The 22481-nt window shown below is 43.4% G+C and overlaps 2 protein-coding genes across 5 annotated transcripts in view; one reads left to right on the top strand and one right to left on the bottom strand.

Annotated features, from left to right (window-relative positions):
• Window positions 1-12467, top strand: part of DHRS7B (dehydrogenase/reductase 7B) — a 62830-nt gene extending 50363 nt beyond the window's left edge. For both annotated transcript variants that reach the window (XM_069983628.1, XM_069983630.1), the window contains exons 3-7: window positions 1521-1636; window positions 4006-4216; window positions 6229-6321; window positions 7048-7200; window positions 11310-12467. In XM_069983628.1, coding sequence (XP_069839729.1) covers window positions 1521-1636; window positions 4006-4216; window positions 6229-6321; window positions 7048-7200; window positions 11310-11515 — 779 coding nt within the window. In that variant the 3' untranslated portion in view covers window positions 11516-12467. The remainder of the gene's footprint in view (window positions 1-1520; window positions 1637-4005; window positions 4217-6228; window positions 6322-7047; window positions 7201-11309) is intronic.
• Window positions 12468-19251: 6784 nt separating this feature from the next.
• Window positions 19252-21978, bottom strand: TMEM11 (transmembrane protein 11). 3 transcript variants are annotated; one of them, XM_069985353.1, is made up of 2 exons: window positions 21809-21978; window positions 19252-20086 (listed from the first exon to the last, which is right to left on the bottom strand). In XM_069985353.1, the coding sequence occupies exons 1-2, from the start codon at window positions 21853-21855 to the stop codon at window positions 19570-19572; spliced, it is 564 nt and encodes a 187-aa protein (XP_069841454.1). In that variant the 5' UTR covers window positions 21856-21978; the 3' UTR covers window positions 19252-19569. The 3 variants fall into 3 exon arrangements, with proteins under 3 accessions (XP_069841454.1, XP_069841455.1, XP_069841456.1); XM_069985354.1 differs by lacking the exon at window positions 21809-21978 and adding an exon at window positions 21515-21558; XM_069985355.1 differs by lacking the exon at window positions 21809-21978 and adding an exon at window positions 20993-21018.
• Between the last annotated feature and the right edge of the window lie 503 nt (window positions 21979-22481).

Consider the following 22481-nt stretch of genomic DNA (forward strand, 5'->3'; position numbering starts at 1 on the left):
TGCCGGGAAACCAGAAAAAAATTATATGTGTGGTGAAATTGAAAAAAAAAATGTTTTTTTTTTAATTTGGGGGGGGGGGGGGGTTGTTTTTACTATGTTCGCCCTGGGGTAAAACTGACTCGTTATATATGTTCCTTAAGTTGTTACGATTACAACGATATGTAACATGTATAACTTTTATTTGATTTGATGGCTTGTAAAAAATTAAAACCTTTTAAAGAAAATATATGTTCCTTAAAATCGCTCCATTCCCAGGCTTATAGCGCTTTTATCCTTTGGTCTATGGGTCTGTGTCAGGTGTCATTTTTTGCGCCATGATGTGATCTTTCTATCGGTACCTTGATTGCGCATATATGACTTTTTGATCGCTTTTTATTACAATTATTCTGGATTTGATGCGACCAAAAATGCGCAATTTTGCACTTTGGGATTTTTTTGCGCTGACGCCGTTTACCGTGTGAGATCAGGAATGTGATTAATTAATAGTTCGGGCGATTACGCACGCGGCGATAGCAAACATGTTTGTTTATTAATTTATTTATTTATTTTTATTTATAAAATGGGGAAAGGGGGGTGATTCAGACTTTTATTAGGGGAGGGGATTTTGTGTTATTAAAAATACATTTTTCTTTTACTTTACACATATACTAGAAGCCCCCCTGGGGGACTTCTAGTATATGTACTCTGATCTCTCATAGAGATCCATGCAGTATAGTTATACTGCATGAATCCATGAGATCGGTGTTCTATTACTTTTGGCTGCTGCAGCCAAAAGTAATAGAATGCCGAGCCGGGATCAGCGCCATTATGGAGCAGACCCCGGCCCGGTATGGATGCAGGGATCGCCCCCCCGCAATCGTGCCGCAGCCCGGGCTACATGCGGCACCCGGGATCGCGGCAGTTCAGAGGGGGGTCGTCGCGCGACCCCCCTCTGAACTCCCATAGCGGCACGAGGACGTTCAATAACGTCCTGGTGCAGCTATGGGTTAATAGGTAAGCTAGCCTGACACATCAGGTCTCTAGTCCTGTCTCAGACCAGGAACCGGATGGACACAGAAGCAGCACAATGCTTGATATTATTATTTATTTTGGATAACACTGACCAACGGACCTCTATAATGCAACAATGCAATCCTAGTTGTTAAATGGGTTTTGAGTAGAGATGAGTGAACCTCGAGCATGCTTGAGTCGATCCGAACCCGAACTTTCGGCATTTGATTAGCGGTGGCTGCTGAACTTGGATAAAGCCCTAAGACTATGTGGAAAACATGGATATAGTCATTGGCTGCATCCACGTTTTCCAGACAACCTTAGAGCTTTATCCAAGTTCAGCAGCCCCAGCTAATCAAATGCCGAATGTTCGGATCGACTCAAACCCGAATCCGGTTCGCTCATCTCTAGTTTTGAGTACATTGGCTCATATATTCAAGGGCGTCCTCAAATGATACATCAAACTAGGAGGCCCGTTAAACATCATTATTTCTTTTTCTTAATCGAACACATTTCCTGTTATTTTTCAGAATGCGCAAAAGTATTTTATAAAGCTGGGGCGCAACTTGTGCTTTGTGGGCGCAGTGAAGAAGGGCTGAAGGATCTGATAAATGAACTCTGTCGCATACGGAAAGGATCCATTCAGGTTTGTGTGGCAGAGCAAATAACCAGATGTTCTTTTGCATTTACTGATTCTCAACGGCACTCTCTCATTTTTCTGACAAGTGTGTATTGTTTTTTTTTTAAACTGCTTGATACTTCTCCATAAGTGATACACCAGTGATAACAGTGTGTCTGTTACTGTGTTGCTCTATGAGGGTAGCATAACTAGTGGCTCACTTTAAAGGGGAACTCAAGGTAGAGGTTCTTCAGAAGCATAAAGCATTACTTACCTGTCTATCCCAGTTTTGAAACTACCAAAAATCCATTAGTTTTTTTTTGTTTTTTTTTTTTTGGGGGGGGGGGTTCTGTATTGTGTTTTTGTCCTTTCTGGTTGAGCAGTTCCCAGAATTCAATGCTTTCCCTCGGCTGATCATCAGTCCCCCACCCATCACAATCAGAAAAAATTGTGCTGCACCTGCTTCTGGCCATTCAGAGATGGTGGATCACTCAGGGGATTAGGTGATCCAGCCAAGCCTCCTGTGACATCCCACCCTGCCCCCTGACTGCATTATCAGCCTGTGCTCAGCAAACACACACAATGTGAGACACAGGCATGGAAGATTTTGTTTTTCAGGTATGGTAATACATTGTATAATGGAGACTCGTAAATGAGTACTCCATTGGAGTTTTTCGCTGTTCTCCCTGAGTTCAGTGATTGTTGTGTTTTGTTGGTCTATTTATCATTGCCCCAGTAGCCAGAATCCTGCTCCACACTGACGAGGGACAAATACCCCGAAACTGCAGTCTGTGGATGGATGCCTAGCCTTGGTAACCCTTGTCTTATGTCGTTATACTCGCCACAGAGTTAGACTTTGACTTACAGGGGCCACCCTGGTGTTTCCCTATTTAGGTCCCAAAGCTCGCAACAGAGTGAGGACCTGAGGGACTACGTATCAGGGTGGTTTGGTGCTTTCCCCACTAGGAGGCACCCCTTGGCAATGGGCTTCCTTCTCTGGAGAGAGGGATATCTGGCTATTCCCGTGTTTTGAGACTCGTGGCTGAGGCTCCACGGACCCCTTTTTTGCATATTTAAATTTTATATGGAACAATCAATGGAGACTCGTAAATGAGTTCTCCATTGGAGTTTTTCGCTGTTCTCCCTGAGTTCAGTGATTGTTGTGTTTTGTTAACACATTGTATAGGCACATCTATATATGTACTGTTAATAGAAAACAAGTTTTTCTTATCTGGAGTTCCCCTTTAAGGGACAGTTCTGATGAACAAGATTTATTAAAGAAGTTATTGCAAAATTAAAATGTATCCGCTAGATAAGTATCGGGCTGGTGGGGTCTGACTGATGGGACACCCTCCAATGACAGGGACAGGGGTCGCTTGTGAATGGAGCAGTAATCAAATCTGTGCGCTGCCACTCCATGCACTAAAGGAACAAGAAACCCCCATTCTCATGTTGTGTGGTGGGGGTTCCCAACAACCTAAGTATTGATAGGTGTTGATAAGCTGTATGAGTTAATGTGAACTGTGTTAATATGAGGCTCTGGTGTGGTGTTGGGTCAAGGGTCTGTATTTTAGGGTATCTAGTCTTGCATCTCTATTTAGGCGATCTGTGTTTCTTAGTGGGTCTGGCCCTGAGTCTTTATAAAGGAGGGGGGACTTGTGTGGAATCTATGGGGGAGATTTATCAAACATGATGTAAAGTGAAACTGGCTCAGTTGCCCCTAGCAACCAATCAGATTCAACCTTCCATTCCTCACAGACTCTTTGGAAAAATGAAAAGTGGAATCTGATTGGATGCTAGGGACAACTGAGACAGTTTCACTTTACACCATGTTTGATAAATCTCCCCCTATATCTTTATTATGTATGGAAAACTCCCAGCATATCCTGACAGCCAACAATTTAGCTAAGGTTCTGCTATGTGGTTTGTATTTATTGTGGCGTGTGCTAAAAGGATCACGTGTCCTATTTGTGATCTAAAAGCCATAGGTTGGGGTGGTGTCCTATATAAATTGGTAGAACATAAAGAAAAATGTATTTCATGCACCACTTTGTTTCCCTCGTAGAATTATTCTTTATGTCCCTTCTAAAAAGTTAGCAAGTATGGATGTGTCTGATATTCTATCTGGGGTAATGGCCATGAACACTTCCCATTTATGTATGTAGACCGTTTCTCAGCGTCCAGTGAGAGTCTCTGAAGGCATTATCCCCTAGAATAGAATGCTTTGCATTACTATAAAAAGCTTCTTGTTCTTACCATGTCATACCTAGCTTCTCCTTGATCAATGTAGCAACTCAGTTTTAGAAATAAGAAAATCTGATAGTCTCAGTTATGGCAAACAATCAGTCCGTGTGCAGCCCATCTAACAGCTGTAAATATTCTGCTTTGTTCTGCAGTTCCATAAGCCACATATGGTAATATTTGACCTCTCAGACGTGGAGGCTGTAACAAGTGCAGCTAAAGAAATTCTTCACCTTGTGGGAAAGGTGGACATTCTGATTAACAATGCAGGGATCAGTTATCGTGGCACTGTTCTTAACACCAAGGTTAGTGTGGACAGAATGATCATGGACACAAACTATTTTGGACCAGTCGCATTGACTAAAGGTGAGTAAATCAATTTGATTCTGTTACCCTAGTTAAAGGGGTTATCCAGCGCTACAAAAACATGGCCACTTTCCCCCTACTGTTGTCTCTAGTTTGGGTGGGGTTTTGAAACTCCGTTCCATTGAAGTAAAGGAGCTTAATTGCAAACCGCACCTGAACTGGAGACAACAGTAGGGGGAAAAGTGGCCATGTTTTTTGTAGCGCTGGATAACCCCTTTAATATTGTTTACTTGGCATGTCAGTGTTTATTAATAGAGATCTGTTTGTTTCCCCAATTGATTTGTATACTCTCTTTTAAATGTAGATACTACCAGACGGTAGCATTAGCCATGATCAGTATGATCAGTACTACTTTTCTTATTCTTCCAATCTATGGTACTTGTTTTGAACATATTTCTTTATTAAGAGTACCTGTCATTAACCCCTTTAAGACAGAGCCCTTTGATGCACAAAAGTCCAGGTCAAATTAATGCAATGTTCCTCCCTGCCTTCTAAGAGCCATAGCACTTTTATTTTTCCACCTACAGGGCTGGTTGGGGTATCATTTTTTGCACCATGATCTCTAGTTTTTATTAATATCATATTAGTGTAACAGAAAAATTTTAATGGCTTTTTAAAAAATTTTTAGTAATTATATAATTTAATAAAATCAGCAATCCTGGTGCGTTTTTTTTTTTTTCTTTCCGTTTACGCTGTTCATCATGCTGGAACAATAATGTTATATTTTAATAGATCTGACAATTCTGCACGCTACGATATGTAATATGTTTATTTATATTTTTATTTTCATAATGGGCAAGGGGGTCTTAAACTTTTATTTGGGGGGATTATAAGTTTTTTTTAATACTTTTATAACCGATGAAAACACTAAAGGGGAAAAAGGATACATTTGTGTGCATTCATTTTTCCATTGACTTCTATTATAAAAAAAAATCAAAATGCATCCCTTTTTTATGTACATAAAAATTTGCATTTTGATCCTTTTTTTTATAATGGAGGACAATGGATAAACGGATCAAAACGGATGCACATAAATGTATTTGTTAACAAAAAAACAGATGCAAAAAAGTATTACAGAGAAATGAAAAGTTTGGATCGGTCTGGGTCTGAGTTTTGAGACCTTGACTTATCTCTAGAACCAGCAGTGAGATTACCATGCTGCCGCACACTCCTCTCCCCACTCTGTGTCTAATGCTACGTTTACACAGAGCGATTATCGGGCGAATTTTTGCGATAACGATCGAATTGGAACGATAATCGTACGTGTAAACGCGGCGAACGATCGAAAAATCGTTCATTTTGATCTTTTAACATGTTCATAAATCGTCGTTCGTCGATCGCAAAAAAATCGCCGGTCGTTCCGTGTAAACAGTCGTTCACTGATTTTACCTATGTGTGAGATAGGATTAAACGATCGCAAAACAAATTTTCTGTACGATATATCGTTCCATCTAAATGCTGATAGTTATAAAAAAAAATCGTTACTTCGAAATTGTTAATCGTACGATCGGGCCAATAATCACCTCGTGTAAACTTAGCATTAGGGTCCATTTACACAGAAAGATTATCTGACAGATTATCTGACAAAGATTTTAAGCCAAAGACAGAAACAGACTATAAACAGAGATCAGGTCAGAAAGGAAAGCTTGAAATGTCTCCTCTTTTCAATTCCATTCCTGGCTTTGGCTTCAAATCTTTGGCAGATAATCTCTCAGATAATCTTTCTGTGTAAATGGACCCGAAGACGTACATCACTTCATAGACTTGCATTGGGAGCCCAGGTCAAGTAACACAGAGTTGAGAGTGAACGTGCTGAGTGCTCACAGACTCCCAGTTCATTTTCCCGATAATTTGAGGTCTCAACACTCAGCATTTACTTATATGCCTTCAGACAGTGGTAGGTGCCATATAGAAATGTATTAATAGCTGTAGGGGTGATTTTATGATGATTGGTTCCCTTTAAGTTGTAAATGGTTTTTATTTTGTCTTTGTATTATTTTATTTTACCTAAGCTCTTCTGCCTTCAATGATCAAGAATAAAAAAGGACACATTGTAGCAATCAGCAGTGTTCAAGGAAAAATTAGTATCCCTTTCAGATCTGCATGTAAGTACATAGGATAAAATCTGTATGCTTATGTGTGACCAAACAAAATGCATATGTTCCTTCATAATAAAATATGAAACCATGAGTACTACATTTGATCATTACTGTTGTAAACCATTTGGATTCGGGTCTTGTTCACTTCCTTGTTCGAGGGGTGAGGGTGGGGCGATTAATACTTATACTATGTATAAAATAGTTTTTGATTAGTCTTTGATTTTTATTTCTCAAAATAACTTTGATTAATTTTACTATAGATTTCACTTTATTTTTTTTTATTATTTTTTTTAACTGTGTCACGCTAGACAGCCAGTCAGAAGTTCAGTGTCCTTTGAACAGAGATACAGAGTGGCTGTCTCGTAATATAGATGTCTGCTAATAATTATCATTATTAGTGGGCATCTTTATTGTAAGACTACCACTTTTCCCTGCTATGTTCCTGAAGTGGGAACATAAACCAAGCCAGCAAAACTTCTGTAGAGTTGGCCAAAGTCCTCTTCAGGAACTAGAGTTAAAGGCTACCTATCGTTTGGAGCGGGTGGCAAAAATCCTGCTGACGGACTGTCCATTCAGGCCTTTGGCTGCATACACTTACAATGCAGGCAAATGCCAAGCCGGAAGAAATCTGTCTCCTGTCCTTGCCCGAACTGACAGCAAGCTGGCAAAATAGGTACCCTTGAAGTCTCTGGGTGAAGAATAAGCTCATTGCTTTTTTTTTTTCTTATACAGATTCAGCGTCTAAACATGCTACACAAGCTTTTTTTGACTGTCTGAGAGCTGAAATGGTGCCACACAACATTGCTGTAACTGTTATAAGTCCTGGATATATTCAAACCAACCTATCACTTAATGCTGTGACTGACGATGGATCCAAATATGGAGGTAGACATCTCTTTATAACAGATCAATTTTCTTGGTAGTTCGTCTTTGTGTCCTCCGCTCTTGGTAAGTCACTCGTGATTTTAGAGGGAGTCCAAATGAAGCAAATTTTTCTCCAAATACTGTTCCCTATTATGTAAAGCAATACTGCAGGTTACATCCATCAACTTCCGTTAGGCTTTTATTTTGGCTGATTTTTAAACACGGAAAAAGAAATGTAACTAACCAGTGTAGCAATGACTAAAATAACTGTCTCTAACTTAATGAGTGTATTGTAAGAACCAAGTATGACATATTGCAATTCTTTAAAGGGCTTTAGAAACACCTTAACGCCTTATTCACAGTGTAGAGAATAGGTGCCGGATTGCAGGGGTCTAACTGCTGGGATCTCCCTGTAATCTCAAGATCAGAGACCCAACTCCTTTTGAATGGAGAGGCTTGTGAATGTTTGTGCTTTATATTTTGTCTATGGAACGGTGACATATGTGTGACTCCCCATTCCCTTAACAATGTTGAAACACAAAAAAAATATATACACCCAGAAGAAATTAAGTCACAATCACGAAGCTCTGCATGAATGTAACCTGGTAAGAGTTATGCAAATGATTAAAATTTTGACGCCAGTGAGACAAAGGCATATGAGATGCGCAGCTGGGAGAGTTTAAATGCGTAAGTGCTTGCGCAGTAGGGCTATTCAAACAAATCTATTAACTTTAATGGACGGTGTTGTGACTAAAGATGCCTCTGAGACGTAACCAGTGGAAGTACGAACAGTTGTTGGACTTTGAGAGGCCTCAGAGAAGCAGGTTGGTGGAACAGGCGTATCGTCCGACACCTCAGTGGGAGCGATATGGTAGTTGCTCAGTGTTGACAACAATGGATCACGGAAGGGAGGGTCTACCATCAAGGAGGGTCACAATGTCCCAGGAACACAAATGAGTGTGAGGATTGTGCAGTCATAAGAGTGGCCACGTCAAAACCAACAACGTCACTAGCAACAATTTGACGCCATATACTACGTTCCAGGCATCCAGTGGTACCATGGAAAGCCATTAGGAGATCACTGGCCGATGCTAGTATAAGGAGCCAATGTCTATTAAGATGCCTACCACTCGCCCCCCCATCATAGGCAGTGTTGATTGTATTTTTGCCAAGCCCGCAAAAGCTAGAGTGTGACTGACTGGAGGCGTGTGATCTTCAGCGATGAATCTGGATTCAGTCTCCGTTCTGGTGACCACCACACACATGTGTGGAGGCGGCCAGGCCAGTGGTCCGATCCAGCAGACCGTGATTACACAAGGTGTGACAGTGTGGGGAGCAATTTGTTGGGACACACGATCACCTGTAGTCATTTTTTAAGGCACTATGACGACTCCCAGTTATGTGAACGACACTTAATGCTGGTTGTACTGCCTATGCTATAAAGTCGCCAAGGTGCCATTTATCAGCAAGACAACGCCCTTCCACATACTGCGTGACTCTCCCAACAATGTCTTCAAGGATATGACATACTCCCATGGTCTGCCAGGTCACCAGACCGCTCGCCAATAGAGCACAGAATACTGGTGAATTAACTGCACAGTTGCAAAGATTATGGCATGATCTTCCGCGGGGGTTTATAGGTGACCTAACTGATTGAAGGCTGCGCCTTGTTTCGGCTTGTATAGCTGCCAGACGTGCCATAACTACTTAAAGGGATAGTGCGGCACCCGCGTCATCAGCTGCTCAGCCGCGATTGGCTGAGCATAACTGTGCTCAGCCAATCGCGGCTGAGCACAGTTATGACGCTGCAGAGGGGACGGCAGCAGTGATTCGGCCGTCCGAAGATGACGTTTGGCACAAGATGGAGGACATGCGTGACACGGATCAGGTAATTTATAATGCACCAACACTTCCGGGCACACGGGCGGGGGTGGTGGGACACGGGAAGGGGGCGATTCACAGACATAACATACATTACAAAGTTGTATAACTTTGTAATGTGTGTTATTCTGTGAATAATTTTTTTTAGCGCCGCACTACCCCTTGAATAAAACAATCTTTTGTTCTGAATTTGTAACCATTTGCCTATCTCCTCATACACTATATATATGTTAAGTTTTGCGATAGAAGCTTGCCTCCTTCTGGGTGTGTATACTTTTTTTTGGTGACTGTGTGTGTGTATATGTATGTGTATGTATATATATGTATATGTGTGTATAAAATATACATATATATAAACACACACTACAGTTCAAAAGTTTGGGGTCACATTGAAATGTCCTTATTTTTGAAGGAAAAGCACTGTACTTTTCAATGAAGATAACTTTAAACTAGTCCTAACTTTAAACAAATACACTCTATACATTGCTAATGTGGTAAATGACTATTCTAGCTGCAAATGTCTTGTTTTTGGTGCAATATCTACATAGGTGTATAGAGGCCCATTTCCAGCAACTATCACTCCCGTGTTCTAATGGTAATAATAATAATAATAATAATAATAATAATAATAATAATTTTTATTTATATAGCGCCAACAGATTCCGCAGCACTTTACAATTCTATGGTACAATGTGTTTGCTCATTGGCTCAGAAGGCTAATAGATGATTAGAAAACCCTTGTGCAATCATGTTCACACATCTGAAAACAGTCTAGCTCGTTACAGAAGCTACAAAACTGACCTTCCTTTGAGCAGATTGTGTTTCTGGAGCATCACATTTGTGGGGTCAATTAAACGCTCAAAATGGCCAGAAAAAGAGAACTTTCATCTGAAACTCGACAGTCTATTCTTGTTCTTAGAAATGAAGGCTATGCCATGCGAGAAATTGCTAAGAAATTGAAGATTTCCTACAACGGTGTACACTACTCCCTTCAGAGGACAGCACAAACAGGCTCTAACCAGAGTAGAAAAAGAAGTGGGAGGCCGCGTTGCACAACTGAGCAAGAAGATAAGCACATTAGAGTCTCTAGTTTGAGAAACAGACACCTCACAGGTCCTCAACTGGCATCTTCATTAAATAGTACCCGCAAAACACCAGTGTCAACATCTACAGTGAAGAGGAGGCTGCGGGATTTTGGGCTTCAGGGCAGAGTGGCAAAGAAAAAGCCATATCTGAGACTGGCCAATAAAAGAAAAAGATTAAGATGGGCAAAAGAACACAGACATTGGACAGAGGAAGACTGGAAAAAAGTGTTCTGGACGAATGAATCCAAGTTTAAGGTGTTTGGATCACAAAGAAGAACGTTTGTGAGACGCAGAACAAATGGAAAGATGCTGGAAGAATGCCTGACGCCATCTGTTAAGCATGGTGGAGGTAATGTGATGGTCTGGGGTTGCTTTGGTAGGAGATTTGTACAGGGTAAAAGGGATTCTGAATAAGGAAGGCTATCACTCAGTTTTGCAACGCTATGCCATACCCAGTGGACAGTGCTTGATTGGAGCCAATTTCATCCTACAACAGGACAATGACCCTAAACACACCTCCAAATTGTGCAAGAACTATTTACAGCAGAAGCAGGCAGCTGGTATTCTATCGGTAATGGAGTGGCCAGCGCAGTCACCAGATCTGAACCCCATTGAGCTGTTGTGGGAGCAGCTTGACCGTATGGTACGCCAGAAGTGCCCATCCAACCAATCCAACTTGTGGGAGCTGCTTCTAGAAGCGTGGGGTGCAATTTCTCCAGCTTACCTCAACAGATTAATAGCTAGAATGCCAAAGGTGTGCAATGCTGTAAATGCTGCAAAAGGAGGATTCTTTGACGAAAGCAAAGTTTGATGTAAAAACAATGTTATTTCACATACAAATCATTATTTCTAACCTTGTCAATGTCTTGACTCTATTATCTATTCATTTCACAAAGTTTGGTGGTGAATAAGTGTGACTTTTCATGGAAAACACAAAATTGTTTGGGTGACCCCAAACTTTTGAACGGTTGTGTGTGTGTGTGTATTTATTATAATGTGTGTGTGTGTGTGTGTGTGTGTGTGTGTGTGTGTGTGTGTGTGTGTGTGTGTGTGTGTGTGTGTGTGTATGTAGAGATGTATGTAGAGAGAGAGAGAACGTGCCTCCATAACTTTTTTTTTTTTTTTTTGTAGATTTTTGGTAAAATGTATTTTTTTTTTTGGCAGTAATGGACAAGACAACAGCTGAAGGAAGAACACCAGAAGAAGTAGCACAAATCGTCTTGAGAGCTGTTGGAGAAAGAAGTAAAGACGTCTTGGTAGCTGGACTGGTCCCTACATGTGCTGTGTACCTGAGGGTTCTGGCTCCAAAAATATTTTTTTCTCTAATGGCAGCACGAGCTAAAAAGGAAAGGAAGCTTAAGAATACATAGTTTGGCAGATTATTTTGTGTCCTTCAGAAGACCAAATGTACTATGCTATAATAAGGCCCGGTCTACACTACCACTTCTTACAGCACTACTTACTGATACATAACTGTTGAGCTACAACTGCAATCCGGAGCAGTACATTGGACAGTATGGAGTCTTGTGCAGTACAGCTGTCACTTAAAATCAAACTTGTAGCACTCTAAAAGTCTCATTGTAGTCCAGGCCTAAATACGTTTTGGCTACACAAGTAACAAACTCTAGGGAATTGGTTATTTAGTCAAGGCTTAAGGCCCTATTACCGGGCCGAACTGGAGGAGCAAGGGAGTGCTTACCTGTCAGATCAGTGGTCGCTTGCTCCTCATTCCCTGCTCGCTGCTGGCAAGTAAGAGCGGGGAGCTGTTCTCTGGATGATCTTTGGATCATCCAGGGATTCCATAGGAGATAGCGGTGGTCTGCTGCCACCGCACCTATGGCACGCAGCGACAGCCAGCAGACTGCCCCCATTGTTCTAGTTTCTTTCAGCATGTTGAAAGACAAGGATCAGCCAACATTGTGCATGTCAGCTGATCATTGGAGCTGAATAGCTCCTTTTAACAGGAGTAATTACACCAAGCGATTATCGGCCATAGGGCCTTTAGGCCTGGGCTACACTGCACAAGATTGGGCGTCAGCTGCAGTCCACAAGATTCAGATTTAGTGTGGCTTCATTATTACAATATACCCTGAAACTTTCTACCTTGAGTAAATGGTGCCTGCCTTTGAGTTGTATGCACCAACATTAAGTAATATTTATAATTCATTTTTTTTTAATTGTCATTTTATAAAGCTATCCGAAAAAATTAAATGTAGGTCTTTCTCCATACACACTGTGCTGTGCAGTGTACTGTAAGCCAGAAATAAAAACAGAACCTCCTTACTTGATTTCCAATAAAAATCTCATGATTTGACTTAAAAATTTTGTGCATCATCCCATGATTTTAATGTGATTCTCTGGATAACGAAAGTAGCAAAGTCCAAATTTCTTCTAAGGCTATGTTCTCACACAGTATTTTGAAACCAAAACCAGAAGAAGATTGAAAACACAGAAAGGTTGTGTTCACACCTTGAATTTGAGTGGATGGCCGCCATTTATTTGCAAATAACGTCCGTTATTTCAAAACAATGGCCGCAGTTTAAAAACAACTTCAATTATTTGCCGTTCGCTGGCGGCCATCCACTCAATTTCAAGGTGTGAACACAACCTTTCTGTGTTTTCAATCTACTTCTGGTTTTGATTGCAAAATACTGAGCATAAATACTGTGTGAGAACATAGCCTAAAGATGTAGTTTACCTTTATTATTTGATCAGGAAAGACAATTACATGACTTTTTCTAATACAAGAGCTATACTGAAGTATAGCGTAGAATATTCATGGCACACATATATTGAACTAATAGGGAACGGTGTCCATCAGGTATTGTTGGTTATTTTTAGAGGATGCTTAGTTTTGTCATCTCTACATTGGCACTGCAGGGTAATGCAGCATTTTCATTGTCGTTCCTGTGGGATAACAGCTGTGGATATTTTGGGGCCTCTCAGCACCGATGCTTGCCTGCATACAGCTACTGCCAGTGGGGACCCCTTTCATTGTATTAGTGGAGTTTACCCAATGTGTTTTCCCTTTCGACCATTTCACATTTAAAATGCACAATGGATTACAGTAACATGCATGTGGGTGACATTTTACAAAAGGGCGAACTGTAAACCATCATTTCTAAATAGAAAATTAGTACCTAATCCAAATGAAATCTTCTGTAGGAATTCCACCCTGACAGAACATGCTAAAGTCTGGTTTACCATTTTTCTTACATTCTTCAGATTCAACTTGCTTAAAGGGAATCAATTAATCTATAACACATCAATCAGGGAAGGGGGAGGAACAGCTTGTGGCTCAGCACAGCCTCTTTGACAATTGAGCTTTGAGCATCATCAAGAGCCACAGATTCCCTTTAAGGGGGATTTCCGCTCCACTATTTGATTCATCCCCCCCTTCCCTACAGAGACTAACTACTCATTTCATACATGTCATTACCTTTTCAGTTTTCTCCCAGTTTTCAGCCTGCTGCTTTGCACAAGAGCTGTTCTCTCTGTCTCCTCCTCCTCCCTTCTGAGACAATTCATGTAAAGCGTGTCTCTGGCCAGCTGTATCTGCACTGTTTCTGCTCTCTGTGAGGACAGGAAGGTTAATCACAGTAATGTCACAAGTAACATGACCTTAGAGTGACTTTACCGCATTACAGATTCCATAATTAGCCATCCGGGAACACTGTTTACATGAGCTGTCTTGGAAGGAAGGAAGGAAGAAGGGAGACTGAAAGAACAACTTTTATACAGTTTTCTGTGTCCTAAGCACAAAGCAGCAGGCGCAGAACTGGGGGAAGGAGACTGATAAGGTAATGAAATGTATGGCATGAATTGTTAGTCTCCAGGAGGGGATCTGATTCAGCATGTCCATTATTTGGGTGGATGGCGGAATCTGCCTGACCATAGAATGGAGTCTATGGGATGGTGGAGAGTGAAGCCGGGAGCACAAGGAGACGAGCGGCAGAATCTGCTGCAAGTTATTCGCGAGAATACCTTAGTGTGCATGTACCCTAACAGCACTCACAGAATACACAGCATACACAGAAAACTGTGTAGTGGCACACAAATCTACTGTAGTGGCGAAGAGTTATCGGCGCTACATAATAGACCACAATTTGCTGTGTGTGATTGCTAATGCAGCTGCTACATATTTGTAAAGTCACCAAAACCGCTGTAAATACTTTTCTATTACTCACTTCTCTGCAAACTGCAGTTCACTGCCAGTTATCATGAGCAATCCTTCTCTAGTAACAAACACAGGAAGTGGGACAGGGCTTAGCATGCGCTATGTGCAAGAGAGGGAAAAAGAGGTAACCTGGGCGGTGTGCATGCTCACTGAGGCTTTATTGAAAAGTAGACTAAGACTTGCTTCTCATCTCAGCAGTTCAATGCTTAGTGTAACCCCTTCCTTGTCTTGTTGGCTTTTCTCTCATTCCTGTTTGCATAGCACCTTGCAAAGCCAGTGCATGATTAACCCCTCCCCCCCTAATCAGGTACCTGTATATCCTAGGGCGGGTAGGGGGAGTTCAGAGCAGGGTCACAATCTGACCCCTCTATAAAGCACACGGAGCAGCTGGGGACCACAGCTATTAGCCAGCACGGGCCAATTGCCGCAGTCTGCTAATTATCATTTAAATGCCGCCGTATAAACTGACCAGAATTTTCAATGCCCCACTTAGAGGTCTAATAGCAGGATCGCACATCTCCACCCAAGTCGTGATGCATGTGCCAAGGTGCAATCTTTGCTTCTAACTGGGCGTTAGCACTGCAGTGATGCTGATCCCTGCTCGGCACTTGATTACTTTGGGCTCAGGCAGGCCATGGTAATTTAGCACCGATCTCAGGAATTAATGCAGTACACATGTACTGCATTGATCTTTATGAGAGATCAGTGCAGTGATGCAAGTGATCCAAAGTTGCAGTATGCAAGCAGAGTACCATTAGAAAGCACAGATCATGGCACAAAAAAAGCCTCAAATAGCCCCATAGACCAAAAAATAAAAGTGTTATAATGTAATAGAGCAATTTTAAAAATTGCGGATGTGTTAATAGGGCCTTACACCACCACACTGTTACTGAAAGTAATCTTATACAAAAGTAAGGATAATATCCTCCTACACAATACCATATATTAATAGATACCAGCTCTACACAGGCTCTGTATACACTGAGCAAGAACGACAGAATTCCGCGAAGCGCTCTGCCGTGCAATGCCGCCATGCTCAGTGTCTCACTGTGAGTGAAGGAGAGGCCACGCGCGTCCGCATCCTCCCCTCTCCGCTCAGAGATGACATGTCATATCTTTGAGCGGAGATCGGCGGCAGCGGAAGAGCACGTGCCCTCTCCTTTACTCAAAGCAGCATACTGAGCGCTCCGCTGCGGAATTCCAACGTTCTTGCTCAGTGTGAACGGGGCCATATACAATAACTCACAGGTGATGTCTTTTCTGATCAAAGTCATTCGCCACTAGTTTTTTTTGTTTGTTTTTTTTGGCCCATCTAGCCTGGGCAACCACTCCTCTGCAGAATCTGCCAAAGAAATATTTTGTTACTTGCTCCAGCGCACACAGTATTAGGTCCCTGTGTCCCCATATAGTAGTTAGGTCCCCTTTGTGCATAGTAATTAGGCTATCCCTCCTGTAGGTAACCCCCTCAGTGAATTGTATCCCAGTGTAGTTAAGTCCCTTGTATGTAATAATCTTGCAGTAGGAACAAGATCTGTGGTACATTTACAATTCATATCCACACACACACACACCTTTCCTGTTCACCCCATATACAAAAGGGTCGAGTTGAAATCCTTGCAACTTAGGGCCCATTTACATAGAAAGATTATCTGCCAAAGATTGGAAGCCAAAGCCAGGAACAGACTATAAACAGAGATCATGTCATAAAGGAAAGCCTGAGATTTCTCCTCTTTTCAAATCCATTCCTGGCCTTGACTTTAAATCTTTGGCAGATAATCTTTCTGTGTAAATGGACCCATACAGTGTAGAAATCAGCAGAGTGAGACAACTTTTTACTATAGGAACCTTAATACTTTGATCAAACACTAATTTTGCATGGTATTTTTGGGGCTGAAACTTTTTACTATAGGAACCTTAATACTTTGATCAAACACTAATTTTGCATGGTATTTTTGAGTCTTCATTACATGATTCTTTCATCATTTAATTAAAAAATTTGGTGGAAAAAAACCCACCAACATGCATATGGACATGACAACAATGAAAAATGCCACAAATAAAAAACCTTGGGGAACACCTATCAAGACTGGCAAATACACCTGTCTTAAAGAGGATGTACCACCAGATATACCCTCTTTAACCTGAACCCACGTATCGATAGGCGCCGGCACAGGGAAGCTGGTGCCGCGGTCCGTTTTTCGGACCGCCGCCCGGTTCCCGTGCACGGCGCCGTTCGATCCGGCGGTACCGGCCGGTGCTGAAGCACTGGAAGTCAGCCGGCTCGCCCCCAGTGGGAGGGAATTCCCTCCCCTGTATGACGTGGCTTCATTCATTGTAAGCGAGCCGCGTCATACAGGGAAGGGAATTCCCTCCCCCTGGGGGCGGGCCGGCCTCCAGTGCTTCAGCACCGGCCGGTACTGCCGGATCGAACGGCGCCGTGCTCGGGAACCGGGGGCGGCGGTCCAAAAAACGGACCGCGACACTGTCTTCCCCATGCCGGCGCCGATCCATAGGTGGGTTCAGGTTAAAGAGGACGTATTGGGTGGTACATCCTCTTTAAATAAAGCCCCACCAGCTTTTTCCCAGCCGAATTTGGCTCTTAGGGTCCATTTATACAGAAAGATTATCTGCCAAAGCCAAAAACAGACTATAAACCGAGATCAGGTCATAAAGGAAAGCCTGAGATTTCTTTTTTTAAATCTATTCCTGGCTTTGGCTTCAAATCTTTGGCAGATAATCTTTCTGTGTAAATAGACCGTTAGTGAAGCCGGCCGGCCCCGCGCCTGGCACAGGCATTGCGGAACAACTCCACACCTGCTCGGGAGCAGATGTAGATTTGTATCATGATTTACTCCTGCAAGTGGTAGGGGGCATTTCAGCATAATAGTCATGTGCAAGGCTGTTGGTTAAGAATGTGGCCATAGTTTTTAACTGTATTTGTAGAAAGACAGCCTTATGTCTTACTCCCACACTCTAATCCATGGATGCTACGGAGCTGTGCAGCAATCTCGCTTAACTCCTGGCATAATATATCACTCTGATGCCGGAAGTGTTTCAATCTTTGCACGGCTGTACAGTCCCACGAAGATCCAAACACCTTTCGTGCTCCTGGGATCATTGTGATACACGATGTGGGGAGTTCCGCGAGTGTGCTGCGCAGCTTTATGCTCTGTAGTGTCTGTGGATTACAAAGTTAGGGAATAAGGCCACATTTGCAGTGTTTTTTCCCCCCACACCTGCCTCAAACTTGCACAGTCCCATATATAATATAAATATGCCCTTCTGTGAGGTGCTATGCTGGGGTTGATTAACTTATACAGATCTCAGTCAGGAGGAGATCCTTATATACACTCAGGCTTATAGAAGTAAATGCACGTTCTCTCACTTAGTAAAGAAAAACTGTCCCATTGAACATGCTGTCCAAGCTGCAGGCAGCATTTTATAGATCACACAGAGCTTAGCATAGTAGATTGGTTTTTACTTTTGTGCAAAATGATTTACTAGAACTTGTACTGTATTTAACGAGAATCTGTCGCCTCCAAAATGCAGACTGAATTGCTGTCATTATATATCTTGCAAACCTTATTTCCATAAAAATTGCTTCTATATCACCTGTAAAAGTGTCAAGGGGCAGGGCCTAGGGTGTTCTGTGCCCCAGGCTTGCAGCACCTATCTGGTCTGAATACCCACCCATTTCCTGTGTGATGGACATGCAGGAATCAGATCCCACTGTCAGCTACTGATGCCACAGCCTCGTCTCTCACACCCACTGTGCCTGCACCAACAGAGAGCAACAATTCTCTTCTGACGCAGTCATTCATTAATTGCAACTAGGGATGGGTTTGGGTTTGTACGAACCCGAACTCTCGGTAATGATTCTCGCTGTCTGCCCGCTCCGTGCAGCGGGCGGATCCAGCAGGAGGACTGCCTGGAAAACTGGGATATAGCCATGGACCAAAGAGGCGCTGCAGCCCTAGGGTACAGAAGGCACTACGGCTTCTCTATTGACACAGGCTTTATAAAAGAAATTTTTGTGGAACTAAAAATACAAAAGACAGTATTCAGAGGTGTAACTGCAGTGCATTTACTACAGTGTACAACAGCCAGTGCCGCTGGCTCAGTCAGTTTATTACAATGTGACAGATTTCCTTTAGAGGGGTTATCCAGTGCTACAAAACATGTCCACTTTCTTTCAGAGACAACACGACTCTTGTCTCCAGTTCAGGTGAAGTTTGCAATTAAGCTCCATTCACTTCAATGGAACTGAGTTGCAAAACCCCGCCCAAGCTGGAGACAAGAGTGGGGCTGTCTGGAAGAAACTGGCCATGTTTGTGTAGCACTGGATAATCCCTTTAAATCTCTGCTCATTCCTGGCTTTGATGTCGGTAGATGATCCTAATCGGTGACTGCCTTTCCTGTCGGAGTGTGCATACAATAATAATGGTCACTGATAGGATAGCCCACCAGTATAAACAGGTATTTAGGTGACTAAGTTACGGGGTCTGCTGAATAGTTTCCCAAAAAACTAGAGATTAATCTGCTCAGAAGGGCCACATGTTCAATGTGACAGTCAGTGCTTTAACCCCAAGGCTGACAAGGTAGTGTTACCCATAACTTGGCCAGTGATCATGTATCCCCCATAGTACTATTTGTGTCATATGCTACATTATATGATTTCTGTATCACTAGGTGCAATATACAGGGCTAAAGGAGTCGATAATGTGAGATGTGTTAAGTTTCTCATCATATTCACATCAATAATCCATGGAGTGACGGAGAGCTCTTCCTCTGTTTTTAACAAACCTTTTTTCTGAATCCAATATAAGGCACTTGGGCTTGAAAGGTAGACAACACAAAACATTTTTCTACCATATTTTCTTGTTTAATTTTTTTTTTTGTCCGCAATAGGAAAGCAAATAAGCCAGTAAGTGTATTTTTTATTATTTTAATGGTCACATGGACTTCTGGCTGGTTAAGTATGGTACAACAAATACTTAGGTGTCTATGTTAAAAAGGAAAAAACCCTCCCTCATATGCCACTTGTGAGTATATTCCATGTTGTGTTACAACTTGTGTCTTGGGTATACTGAACTGACAGCAGGTCCTCACCATCCTAGTATAAAGCGCTGTAAATAACCAGTACAGTAGAACTGACTTTTTCTCCTTTGAAGAAATCTTCGATCTCTAACAAATTCCACAAAAAAAAATAATAAGTGTTATTATTGAATCCTCGGGATTGTGTGGAAATCATACAACGTAAATCTCGTACAGCTTCTTGACACAATAGGCCAGTGCAGCAAGAGCTATCGTGTTATGTAGTCTCTTTCTGTGGATGTCGTCCTTTCTTACAAGCACCACTGGCGTGGAGGAGGTAAGAGTGTGTAGTGGCAGTCTGGATAACTTATAGGCATCATACTCCACCTGGTATTTGCAGCAAGGGTCAAACTGCCAGGAGATTCCATAAAGAGTAGAGCAAGCCAAGCTAAGGATACCGGCTGGCAGAGACAAGTAGGGTGAATACTCTGAAGGCAAAACTAATGGGGTAAGAAGGCAGAATGTACCAGAAAGCACTGCTGTCTTGTGCAGGCAGTTTCCCACAGTGATCCAGCGGGCAGTTTCATCTCCAATGCGGGTTGGTTCAATTACTATGTACTTGTACTGGGCTTCAAGGGCTTGTTCCAGTTCATATTCAAACTGGTCCTGGGCATTTTCACCATTGTAAATCTCATGTACGATGTACCACTCACTCGTGGAAAAGGGCGCCCTGACAAAAAGAATATCTTTAGAAAACTGTATCTTGTACAATAGAAACAAAAGAGTACAAGGGGCATTTACATAAAACTGGTGAAAAAGGAGGGTACTTAGTGGCCAGTCACATCACTTAAAGGGGTTTTCCGGTTTAAACTTACTTGTCCTCTATCCACAGTATTGTGGCGTAGGGGGTGGTGGTTGACCTCCGTGCCCCCCAGAGATCTGTAGATCAGCACCCTAGTTCCTTTGGTATGAATGGAGAGAGCTGAGTACGGCATTTGGCTCTTTATAGAGTGAATACAGCTGTGGGTAACGCGCAAGCCTGTGGTTCTATCATATCAAAGGAGTCGGGATGCAGATCTACAGAACCCTGGCAGGCACGAAGGTTGGCCCCTCCGCAATATTTTACTTGTCCCCTATCCTGTGAATAGGAGAGAAGTATGTTTAAATCCGAAAACCCCCTTCATTTTTTTAAATCCTTTAATAAAAATGTGAGCTGGAATCTGGTTCCCTTTAAGTAAACCTGTAAGGTTTATATGAGAAGTGATTACAGTGCAGCCCCGGGCACTCATGTTCAAATCTGTCTAAATAGTAAAGTGGCTGCTGCCTGCGCTGCCGGCTGCTCATAACTGTGCGTCAGGTGACTGAGCCTCTTGTTGTCTCCATAGCAACCACATTCAGCATGAGACCCAGTGTCATGTGATTGTACGGCGCTGGGTCCTGTGTCGGCTATGGAGACCATTAGACACTAATGGTCCTAATGTAACGTGTGGCCGGGGAGGCAGGTAATGGTGGCTCTGTACAGGGATCTACAGGCCAATATAAATATAAAAGTAATTTGGAAATGTTACTGGGCACAACTATGCCACACAATCCTTATTTATAGAACCTGACAGGTAACAATAACCCTAGTACTTACCACTCTGCCATAAACACTCACCAGGTCAGCACCTCCAGGGGTCCTAATACACAGCCCACTCACTGATGGGAAGGGGGCGTCTCCCCTTACTCCTACAAGCCCCCTCATGCTGCCTGACCCCAGTCACAGGGTGGTCCCGGCAGCTTCTTGTCCCACCAGCACTGGCTGATAGGTTTCTCTATACTCAAGCAGCTAGAGATCTATGACTCAAGGCGGGGGGGGGGGGCTACCTGCATGCTGTGTGGGAATAATACACACCTGCCAGACCTAATAGCAGCCAATAGGCTCCATTATAAGAGAAAGTGATGGCAGTGTGAACAGAGCCCAACACAGCAGGCGGTGAGACCTGAGCAGCCTGGCAGCAATGAATGGGCACGAGATGTCACTGACCTCAGAGGGGCCGAGCGGCAGCCGGGGCTGCAGTGTGACTGGGGTCAGTGGGACACCGGGCAGCGGCACGTGCCCCCTCCCGCCTCTGGGCCCCCACCATGCCGGCCGTCTCCTCTCACGCCCCCCACTTACTCATAGTCCGCCGCCCTGGGATCATCCATTCTACCCATGGGGGGGCACTGCACGCGCTGCCCACCTCCGCCCCCCCGGACTGGCACTTACGTGCTGACAGCCCACGGCAACCTCTGGCGGTCTCCCCCTGACCTCGGGCCTGTCACCGCTCAGCAGCTCACACATGAAGCTGAGGGCGCCGAGGCCTCGGCACAGGCTACAGACCCCCGGCCCCCGCGGCTACAACACCGGAGCCTACCCCCAGCAGGACGGATGCCGCCGGACCGGCTGGGCTAGATGGCGGGCCATGCTCACCTCTCTCTGCCTCCCAGCCCTGCGCGCCTCCTTCCCCAAGTGGCCATCTTGGAGACTCGGATCTCAGCTGTCTCGCTGTGTTCTGCGCATTTCCCGGGGGCTGATGGGAAATAGAGTACACAGGGAAGCTTACGGTGTAAAATGGCGAATGACTACAAATCCCGGCGTCCCTGTCGGATAGCGTAACAGAGAAACACAAAGGATTATGGGAGCTGCACGGCTGAGCCGTTACTGCCGTAACCGGAGGCGATGGCGGCTCAGACTGAAGTTGTAGTGAATAAGAATGAGGAACAGCACATCACCTATATTCCTAACACAAAGACTTTACGATGAATATTCCATATTAATATTACAGGAGCACATAAAGCTACAGTGCCGCCATAACAGTGTCAGCCTCATAACACTGACAGCCCCAAAGTGTCCTCCTCATAACACTGACAGCCCCATAGTGTCCTCATACACTGACAGCCCCATAGTGTCCTCCTCATACACTGACAGCCCCAGTGTCCTCATCATACACTGACAGCCCCAAAGTGTCCTCATCATACACTGACAGCCCCATAGTGTCCTCCTCATACACTGACAGCCCCATAGTGTCCTCCTCATACACTGACAGCCCCAAAGTGTCCTCATCATACACTGACAGCCCCAAAGTGTCCTCCTCATACACTGA

This window comes from Dendropsophus ebraccatus, chromosome 9, assembly GCF_027789765.1.
Source record: "Dendropsophus ebraccatus isolate aDenEbr1 chromosome 9, aDenEbr1.pat, whole genome shotgun sequence".
NCBI lineage: Eukaryota > Metazoa > Chordata > Amphibia > Anura > Hylidae > Dendropsophus > Dendropsophus ebraccatus.

Excerpts from the sequence above, each read along its gene's own strand:
- TMEM11 (XM_069985353.1), bottom strand. The coding sequence starts at position 21,855 with ATGGCCACTTGGGGAAGGAGGCGCGCAGGGCTGGGAGGCAGAGAGAG. Across the intron at positions 20,087-21,808 it reads GGGCTGGGAGGCAGAGAGAG|GGCGCCCTTTTCCACGAGTG; the intron begins GTGAGCATGGCC and ends TCTTTTTGTCAG.